This window comes from Sus scrofa, chromosome 1 (assembly GCF_054392235.1).
Source record: "Sus scrofa isolate SSC_HxYL_T2T_F1_AM1 chromosome 1, Sscrofa_HxYL_maternal_Yorkshire_Landrace_v2.0, whole genome shotgun sequence".
NCBI lineage: Eukaryota > Metazoa > Chordata > Mammalia > Artiodactyla > Suidae > Sus > Sus scrofa.
In genome coordinates, this window is record NC_139383.1 from 137,073,828 (window position 1) to 137,083,970 (window position 10,143).

Genomic DNA, 10,143 nt, shown 5'->3' on the forward strand with positions numbered 1-10,143 from the left:
AGTGGGAGAGATTTACTGCTGTGATGACATTTAAACTGAGGCCTGGGGAGTTTCCTGGTGGTCTAGTGATTAGGACACGGTGCTTTCACTGCTGTGGCCCAGGTTCAATCCCAGTTCTGGGAACTGAGATCCCACATCAAGCTGCTGCATACTGTGGCCAAAAAAATAAAAATAAACTGAGACCTGGAGCCAGTTGTAGGAAAAGTAGAACAGAGTTTCCAGAAGTACAGTTGAATTCCAAACATTTATAACATACCTCCTTTTTTTTTTTTTTTTTTGGCTTTTTAGGGCTGCACTTTCAGCATATGGAGGTTCCCAGGCTAGGAATCTAATCAGAGCTACGTTTGCCAGCCTAAACCACAGCCACAGCAATCACAGATCTGAACTGCATATGCAACCTACACCACAGCTCACTGCAATGCTGGATCCTTAACCCACTGAGCAAGGCCAGGTATCAAACCTGCAACCTCATGGTTCCTAGTCAAATTTGTTTCCACTGGGCCACGACAGGAACTCCCACATCCCTCCTTTATCAAGGAAGAACAACATAGTTTTAGGAAATTCTTTCCCTCTTCCCTATATTCCAAGTGTGGCCCTAAATGGCTAAGTTAATAAAAGTAAATTCATCAGTTTTTCATTTTTTTTTTTGTTTGTTTTGTTTTGTTTTTTAGTATTTCTAGGGCCGTATCCGTGGCATATGGAGGCTCCCAGGCTAGGGATCCAATTGGAACTGTAGCCGCCGGCTTACACCACAGCCATAGCAACATGGGATGTGAGCCGCGTCTGCAACCTACATCACAGGTCACAGCCACACCCGGATCCTTAACCCATTGAGGGAGGCCAGGGATCGAACCCAAGTCCTCATAGATGCTAGTCAGGTTCGTTAACTGCTGAGCTATGACAGGAACTCCAAATTCATCTCTCTTCCTATTTATTGGCTCAGGAACTGCTGACTAAATCAATTATTGCATGATATTCACCTGGTGACAATTATTGGTTCAGGAATTAGCATGTGACCTAAATTGGCCTGATCAGACCAAAGGGAAGGAATTTTGTTCCATTGTGAGGAGAGGGATAGTGCTCCATCCCACTGACTTGAATAAGGATGCACATAGCTCCTACTGCTTTTGGCTTCTGTAACTTAAAGGACAAGCCTGAAGTTGAAGCAAAGTTAGTGGCAGAAGGAAACTTGGTGTTTTGGGAGCCACTGGTACATCAACTGTAACATTTCTTCTCTCTCTGAACTTCCTGCTATGAGAACCACCATATTTGGTTTTTGTATTTTTTTTTTTCTTTCTTTTTAGGGCCTTACTGTGGCATATGGAAGTTCCCAGGCTAGGGGTCGAATCGGAGATGCAGTTGCAGTTTACACCACAGCCACAGCAATGCCAGATCTGAGCTACATTTACCACCTACACCACAGCTTACAACAATGCTGGATCCTTAACCCACTGAGCAAAGCCAGGAATTGAGATTGCATCCTCATGGATACTAATCAGGTTCTTAACCTACTTAGTCACAATGGGAAGTCTCAATCAATCTCTTCTTGAAACAATTTTTTCACCTGGCTTTCAGGACACTCTCCTATTCTTCCTTCCTCACTGGCCATGGCCTTTCAATAGCCTTTGCTTTTCTTCCCCTGACTTATTTTTAGAGATTGGAGTGCCCCAGGGTATAATCCTTTAGGCTCTTCTCTTTCTTCCTGCGTGAGCTCATCCAGTTTCATGGCTTTAAATACCATCTATATGTTTAGTACTGCCAAGTTTACATCTCTAGTCCAGACATCCTTCACCATCTGTAAACTTGTATATACAACAGTGTGCTCCATATTCCCATGTGGATTCTAATAGCCAACTCTACATGTTCAGAACTAACCCTGTTCTACTGGCAGTGTTCCCTACTTCAGTTGATCACAATTTCATCCTTCTAGTTGTTCTGAGCAAAAATCCTAGAGTCAGTCTTTTTTTGCTTTTTAGGGCTGCACCCACAGCATATGGAGGTCACAGGAGGTCGAATCTGAGCTACAGCTGCTGGCCTACACAACAGCAGCTTGGGATCTGAGCCTTGTCTGTGGCCTACACCACAGCTCATGGCACCCCCGGATCCCTAACATACTAAGAGAGGCCAGGGATTGAACCTGAATCCTCATGGATACTAGTCAGATTCATTTCTGCTGCGCCACAACAGGAACTCCCTTAGAATCATGCTTGATGCCATTTCTCTCTGATATACTATATTCAATATATCAGGGAATCCTGTCAGAACTACTGTAAATATGTCCAAAAACTTATCCCTTCTCCCACATCTGACCCCGGTGCAAGCTGCCACCATCTCTAGCTTGGATTGCTGCAGTGATCTCCAAACAGGTCATACTGCTTTTATCCTTGTCCCCTACAGTCTATTCTTAACAGCAACCAGAGTGATTCTTTAAAAATAGAAGTGACTTCATGTTACTCCTCTGCTCAAAACCCTGCAAAGACTCCCCATTTCACTCCAAGTAAAAGCGAAAGTCCTTTCAATGGCCCATAAAGGCCTTCACAACCCAATTCACCCCTGCTTCTTACCTTCTTAACTTCATCTCTTGCTATTCTCCCCCTCACTTACTCCCCCTCACTTACTTTCCTACTGTTAAACCAGCCTCAACTTTGCCTCATCCATTCCAGGCACACTTTTGACTTACAAAGTTTGCACTGGCTAGTTAGTCCCTCTGCCTGGAAAACATTTCCTTCAACTGTATTGCTTGGCTAATGCCCTCATTTCCTTTAGGACATGGCTCAGATTTCGTCTTCTCCAGGTCTTCCCTGACCACATTGCTTAATACACAGTCAATCCTTTCCACCCTCCGCTCCTTCCTCTTCCAAACCCTCTTACTTTCTCTATTTTTTTTTTTTTATATAGCTCTTATCACTTTTTTTTTTTTTTCTTGGTCATGCCCACAGCACACATTCTCAGGCTAGGGATCAAACCCATACCACAGCAGTGACAATGCCAGATTTTTAACCACTAGGCCATCAGGGAACTCCTCTTATCACCTTTTTTTTTTTTTTTTTTGGTCTTTTTAGGGCAGCACCTGTGGCATATGGAGGTTCCCAGGCTAGGGATCAAATTGGAGCTTCAGCTGCCGGCCTGTGCCACAATCACAGCCAAGTCAGATCCAAGTCACATCTGCAGCCTACACCACAGCTCATGGCAACGCTGGATCCTTAATCCACCAAGTGAGGCTAGGTATTGCACCTGCATGTTCATGGATGCTGGTCAGATTTGTTTCCACTGAGCCACGATGGGAACTCCCTCTTATCACCTTTTAACATTCTATCTACCTATCTATCTATCCATCTATCTATCCATATTTTTCCTTTTTAAATTTTTTTTAAGGCCACACCTGCAGCATATGTAAGTTCCTGGGCTAGGGGTTGAATGGGAGCTGCAGCTGAGGCCTACACCATAGCCACAGCAACACCAGATCTGAGCTGCATCTGCAACCTACACAGCAGCTTGCAGCAATGCCAGATGCTTAACCCACTGAGTGAGGCCAGGGATCGAACCCACATCCTCAGGGACACTATGATTGCTTCTTAATGTGCTGAGCCACAACAGGAACTCCATACACTATATTTCTTATGTTTATTTCTTCATTGCCTTTCTGGTGCCTCCTTCCCCTCTAGTATATAAGCTCTCTCAAAACAAGAATCTGTTCACTGATGTATCCCAAGGATCTCATGGTGTTAAGTACAATAAATATTTGCTGAACAAATGAATAAAAAATATGGATAATAATACCTACTCTGAAAAGTTATTGAGGAGTTCCCTTGTGGCTCAGTAGGTTAAGGATCTGGTGTTATTGCTGCAGCTTGGGTCACTGCTGTGGCTCAGGTTTGATCACTGGCCTGGGAATTTCCACATGCGGTGGGTGTGGCCAAAAAGAAAAAAGAAAAATAAAAAGTTATTGTAGGGATTAAATAACATACAGAGATCTTGACAACACAGTGGGTGGATCCCAACAAATGTTAGATCCCTACCTTCCTTCTCTCTTCCCCAAATATCTTCCCTAGTTGCCTCTTACAGTCCTGCTCCTTCCCTCCTCTCCAGAAATTTTCACCATTCTAGTCTCTTCTTTGAGCTTAAATCCAAGAAAATCCACCAAAAGGCCATAGATGCACAGATTCATCTGAGACCTGGGAGACCAGCTTTACCCATTGCCACAAGTGTTTCCCGTATTGGGAAATTGTCACCCAGAGAAGCAGATAGCCTGAAGAGATGGGTAGGTAAATGTTTTTCTTGTTAGAGCTGGATTTAAAAGTCAACTTTATTGAGGGATAATTTACACACATTAAAATATATATATATATATTTTAGTGTACAATTGGATGAGTTTTGACAAATACATAAATAACTTGGGGTGAAGGGCATTAAGGTCATCTGGGATTATGCCAGTCCAGGGATTTAGCAGAGGTTTCCTGGCTAGGAAAGAAAACAACACCAAGGCTCTTGGGATATATATCTAAACAGGGACAAGTGGAGGCAACAAGGGACAACACGAGATTGGTCCTGGGGTCTCAGTGCACCAGGATCTGGACCTCCTCAACGTCTGGCAACTTCGTGGCCCCTCTTGGTCCTCCTGAGGGAGTGAGCCAGCTCCCTTTCACACCAGTCTCCACCAATCTCACGTGTATAGGCCAGGAGGGGATACCTAGGGCTGAGTAAACCCTCTCCTTTGCCCCGGAATTCTCCTGCCCTCAATCACGGCCCCCATCTCTGCCCACAGACTGGGGGCGGGGGGTGCACTCCGGCTTGCGGCAGCCAAGCTTCTCCGCTGCCACAACACCCACAGGGCCAGATTTCCTCTCCATCTTAGTTAGAAACCGGCTTCGGGTCCGCAGCAGTGCAGCGGCGGGGGAGAAAAGCAAAAGGGCTGCGCCCGATTTTGGCTTCGGGAATCCCCCTTCGGTTCAGCCATCCTCTCGTCCTCGGGGGCTCTTGGCGCGATCAGCTGAGCCAGCCCAGCAACCAGGCGCTTTCTTCCGCCCCTTTGCATCTAAAACCCTCTAGGAGTTGCAGGTTTAGCTTCACTTAGAGACCTACGACTCTGAGTTCAGGATAGGTGGAAAAACTGAGGCAGGGCTGTGGACTGTAGCAGTGAGGGGCAAGAAGCTGGCCGTAGACTTTCTTCCCAGAACCCGGAGAGCCCCTTCCAAAAGCCCAAAGAGGTGCATGCCAATCCAAGGGGAAACCGCTGGGGTCCGCGCTTACATCTGAAGAGGGAAGCACCGCCCACGCGGCTGGGAAATCTCAGGAGTGGCGCTGGCTGTGGGTGGGGCCGGGGGTGGGGTCCTGGCGGAGGGCGGGGCCGACCTGGGCTACCGGGTGTGCCAGCCTAGCCGTGCACAGCGGAGGTGGTGGTGGCCCTCGTCTGTGGCTCCCGTTCTACTTGCGCTGGACCTCACAGCTATGGAGGGACCCCAGGAGCTTCTGAGTGGGAAGCTCCGGCTCTGCTTCACCCCTGCTGCCCGGACCAGCCTCCTGCTGCTCAGACTCAACGACGCTGTGCTGCGAGCGTTGCAGGAGTGTCAGCGGCAACAGGTACGGTCGGCCCCTGGCCCCATCCTCTCTAGCTCCCACCCCTCGGAAGATAGGGCCTCAGCCCGCGCGACCCTGGAGGAGGGACCTGGGGATAGTCAGCAGCATCCCCAGGCTCCCTGCTTCCCCACCCCTTCAAAGTGAAGCCCCAGAGGCAGGTCCCCTAACCCCACCCCCAACCCTGAACACCCGACGCCGGATCCTGGGGACGCTGCTTCACCTGCGCTTAGCTCGCATCTTTGCTTTCCCCGCAGGTTCGTCCAGTGATTGCTTTCCAGGGCAGCCGAGGGGTAAGTGCGGGCCTGGGTGTGTGGAGGTGGAGTGCTGGGAGAAACAGACGTGGGCGCCAGGATGGTACCGTCAGGGCGGGAGGCTGAGAGGAGTCACGGTCTGAAGAAGTTTCGAGAACTGAACCCCAAATGGGGCGAGGGGGCTGCTGGGGTTGTGGTCCCAAGAGGCTTCGGTTGAAGAGACTGCGTCGTCTCAGCCTCCTGAGGACTCAGGCCCAGCTGCACCTGGTGAGCTAACGAGTCCCGTGGGACCCATCTTCAGACTTAGGCGGGCTCAGGGAGAAACGGCATTGGCAAGACGGGGAGGAACTAACTTTCATGGGGTTTACGGTCTCCTTTCACCCACAGTATCTGAGGCTCCCAGGCCCTGGCTGGTCCTGCCTCTTTTCCTTCACAGTGTCTCAGTGTAACCAGGAGGGTCCTGGTGGTGGCTTGGACCTTGTGTGCCAACGCTTAGTCAGGTAAGGGGGAACAGGTAGCAGGTAAGAGTTTATGGAAAGTCCGGGAAGGGGATGTCCAGAGGCGTGTAAAAGAAAGTTCTCCACTCCCTTGGTTGTTTTTTTGTTTGTTTGTTTTGTTTTTCCGCCATTGCTTTCCAGATCTGGGCCTAGCCGCCTCCACTGCCTGGGTTCACTCAGGGAGCGTCTCACTATTTGGGCAGCCATGGATTCTATCTCAGCTCCATCTTCAGTTCGGAGACACAACCTGACTGAAGATGCCAGAGATCATGAGAGCTGGCGGAATGTGGAAGACTATTCTGGAGGAGACACAGTTTCAGAGCCACAGATGGCACTAGAAAGGGTGAGGCCAGAAACAGAAGGGAGTTGGGATAAGGTGGAGCAAATCCTGAAGCCCAGGGAACTGAGTGCCCCTGCCACTTTCCCTGCCAGGTGCCAGCTCCCCTGGCAAGCAGCCAAGGACAGTCACTCCCAGGATCCTCAAGGGAACACATGGCACAGTGGGAACTGAGGTACTTGGGGCAGGTTGGGACTAACCTGGGAAGCCTTGGTATTGTCTTCCTCATCTCCACCCTGAATGCTCTAATAAGAGATCTAGCCGTACCTCCTATCCTGGGCTTCAGCTCTCCCATTCCAAATATCCTAGGAACCAAACCCATCTTCCAAACAGAGAGCTTGATCAGGCACTGCCTTCATCTGCTAGCCAGAAACATCTGGACAAGGTAAGTTGTAATTGCAAGGGTTTTTCAAGGAGAGCTAGGTCCAATGAGGCTAAGATTTAAAAATTGGGAGACTTCATTTTCATGCTTCCAGAGCTCATTATGTGGAAGTAATTTTCAAAATAGCGGTAGGAGGCTTCTGGCTTACTGTTCCTGTGACAGAGATATTTTGCCCAACAGAAACGGCCAGCACCTGCAGGTACTGTAGAACAAAAAGAAAAGAGGCTCAGAACTCTGCCGCTAGCTCCAAGTCCTCTACAAGGGCTGCCCAGGCACAACCTACAGGAGGTAGAAGATTGGGAGCAAGAAGATAAAGGTGAAGATATGGGTGCCAGGCTGGAGGATAGTCCCTCAGTTCAAGCAGGTGAGTTAGTGAGAAGAGGGTGAAACTGCAATAGCAGTGGGTGGTGGTGGGGAGCCTATCATCACTTTCATGTCTTGCTTCCTTTCTAGACTCTGAATCCCCAAGCCCCGAAGAGGTACCAGATTACCTCTTGTGAGTGCCCTGCCATTTCCAATTTGATCAAGCTTTTTGCCTGAGATATTAAGATAAACTTCCTGGGAGCTGGAAGCTTTGGGGGGTAATGATATTGAAGGTGACAACTCTCTGTTCCTGGCAGGCAATACAGGGCCATCCACAGTGCAGAACAGCAACAGGCTTATGAGCAGGACTTTGAGATAGACTATGCTGAATACCGTATCCTGCATGCTCGTGTTGGGGCTGCAAGCCAAAGGTTCATAGAGTTGGGAGCAGAGCTGAAGAAAGTTCAGAGAGGAACTTCAGAACACAAGGTAAGGTTTGGACCCAGGCTGGCTTTCAAGCTCTACTGGCTCTAAACTCCCTACTAAGTGCCCATAGGCCTGTTTGTTTAAGGACCAAAGTGACAAGGAGGGCTGTTTCAAGAGAAAAATTAGTCTGGATAATTTGGTAGAATGTGAAGTTACTTCCCTCTCCAGCAAAACTGGAGATTTTGTTTTTTTTTCTCAAGGTTAAACTTGGTGCTAACATTTTGTTTCAGGTGCTGGAAGAAAAGATAATCCAGGAATATAAAAAGTTCAGGAAGGTAAGGCCAGGCCTGGGAATGGTAGCAAGAAGGTGGAACTGGCTTTTTTTTTTTTTTTTTTCTTTTGACATGGATGTTTTTCCTCTGCAGCGGTACCCAGGTTACAGGGAAGAAAAGAGCCGCTGTGAGTACCTGCATCAGAAATTGTCCCACATTAAAGGTCTCATCCTGGAGTTTGAGGAAAAGAACAGGGGCAGCTAAAGCTGTCAGAGGGGTCTTTACCTTCTGCCCAGTGTGATATGAAGGAACAAAGCAGCTATCAACTAGAGTGCAACTGTCTGCTCTTCTTATTGCTGAGTCAGTGGTGGAAAGCAGGAGAACTACTCTAGGTTCTTAAGGTTTGGTTTTCATTACTGCCATACTTAAAAATTTTAGGGCATAGAATGACAGTTGTGCCCAGGAGATTAGGAAAAGTGGAAGAGGCTTGGCTTCTCCACCTTTAGTTCAACCAAGTCATTTTCAAATCCTGAAAAATGACACCATTTTCAAGACAAGATACCTTGAGAATATTAGAATTTACCCGATGTTTTCTCTTAATGATGAGAAATTTCGGTTAAAGAGCTAAAAGGAACTTGTAATACAACTGACTATAATGGGGAAGGGCGTGGGTGTTGCCCATGTACTGAAAGTGAACTGATTTACAAACATGGCTAAAAATTAAAACTGATTGCTTCTATGTCCTTTGTACAAGTTTGTTTTCCTTAAATCTTCCAAGGCAATGGTTCTCTGGCTGTGTATCTGAACCACTTCTGGGGCTTCCTAAAAAATTAGATTCCCAGATCCCAAGCCCAGGTCTTAAGAATTAGAAATCTCCAAGATTATGGTTAAACATCTTTACTTTTTCAAAGCAGTGTGGATGATCCTGATAAATACTTTAGCATGAAGCTCCACCAAATCTCTTATAATTGGCAACTAGAGATTATAGCAGGAATAAAGTTCTCCTTTTCTAAAGGTGGCGACTGAAGGTCACCTATAAGTAGGGCTCCTATCTGGAATTATCCAGTAACTGAAAACTGCAACCATAGATAGGATTTGTATTTACCCACAAAAAGTAAGAGGAAAATGGTTCATTGAACCAAAGATTACACCAGTACTATCCTTTTAGTTCTTCACTGTTGCATGAGAAAGTGGATGTTTCACTCACAACCAGAAATCATATACTGCCTTTCCAAGTTCCCCTAGAGGGAGAAGTTAATGGCCACACCCTGGGCTTTGGGAGAGAGAGCTGCAGTCAGTAGTGTCAGCAATTCCTGAAACAACTTGGATGGAACCCCAAAACTGATGCCACACCCATACAAGGGCATTTCTGGGCATAGAATAGCCCTTGGGAGGTATGAACGTGCTCAGCTGCACAGCAAGGATAAACAGCAACCTGTCCTTAGGATGTAGGCAGGCCAGAAACAGCCCATAAGAAAAGTCCCACCTCTTCCAATCATCATGCTAGGGGCCTGGGCAATAAATACTAAAGATAGATTAAATTTGGAGAGGATTTACAGGTGATAATAATGGACCCAGTACAGTACAGCTATACTGACTACTATGGTAGTCACGAGACCTACATGTGACTAAAGAAAATTTAAATGGTTCTGGCTACATATCAAATGCTCAGTAGTTACAGGTATTAAATAATGAACGATTGTAGAACATTATTGTGTAAAGTTCTGTTGGACAGTGCTGGTCTAGAGAACCTTTGGTTCCCCACCTCATGCAGAAAAGACAGTATAAAGGGGGCTCATTTATTGTCACTGTTCCAAATGTACAAAAAAAATTAGAAAATAACCCCCAACTCAATTCCCCCCACCCCCACAACATTTCCCCCAACACAAATAATTTTTCCCAAAACCACAAACATAAACTGGTTCTGGTATTTTCATAAACAGTGCAGCTAAGAAACAGTTTAGAGAAAATTTAACAGGATTCAGATTATATCCATTCTGTCCTCTCAGCCCTGAGAGGTTAAGAATCCCAGATGGGTCCCAGTCCTCCCCAATGGTATTCCCATCTCTGGTGGAAGAGTCCTTTTACAAAGTGGTAT

The 10,143-nt window shown here is 47.0% G+C and overlaps 1 protein-coding gene across 2 annotated transcripts; it reads left to right on the forward strand.

Moving 5' to 3' along the window:
* The first annotated feature begins 5,355 nt into the window (after positions 1-5,355).
* On the forward strand, positions 5,356-8,784 carry ELL3 (elongation factor for RNA polymerase II 3). Of its 2 annotated transcripts, XM_001928143.4 has the most exons (11): positions 5,356-5,580; positions 5,832-5,867; positions 6,216-6,328; positions 6,467-6,668; positions 6,758-6,837; positions 6,972-7,047; positions 7,225-7,408; positions 7,498-7,540; positions 7,665-7,836; positions 8,064-8,108; positions 8,199-8,784. In XM_001928143.4, exons 1-11 carry the CDS (start codon positions 5,449-5,451, stop codon positions 8,307-8,309), a joined length of 1,194 nt encoding a protein of 397 aa, XP_001928178.1. In that variant the 5' UTR covers positions 5,356-5,448; the 3' UTR covers positions 8,310-8,784. The 2 variants fall into 2 exon arrangements, with proteins under 2 accessions (XP_001928178.1, XP_084828578.1); XM_084972452.1 differs by lacking the exon at positions 5,832-5,867.
* The last annotated feature ends 1,359 nt before the right edge of the window (positions 8,785-10,143 follow it).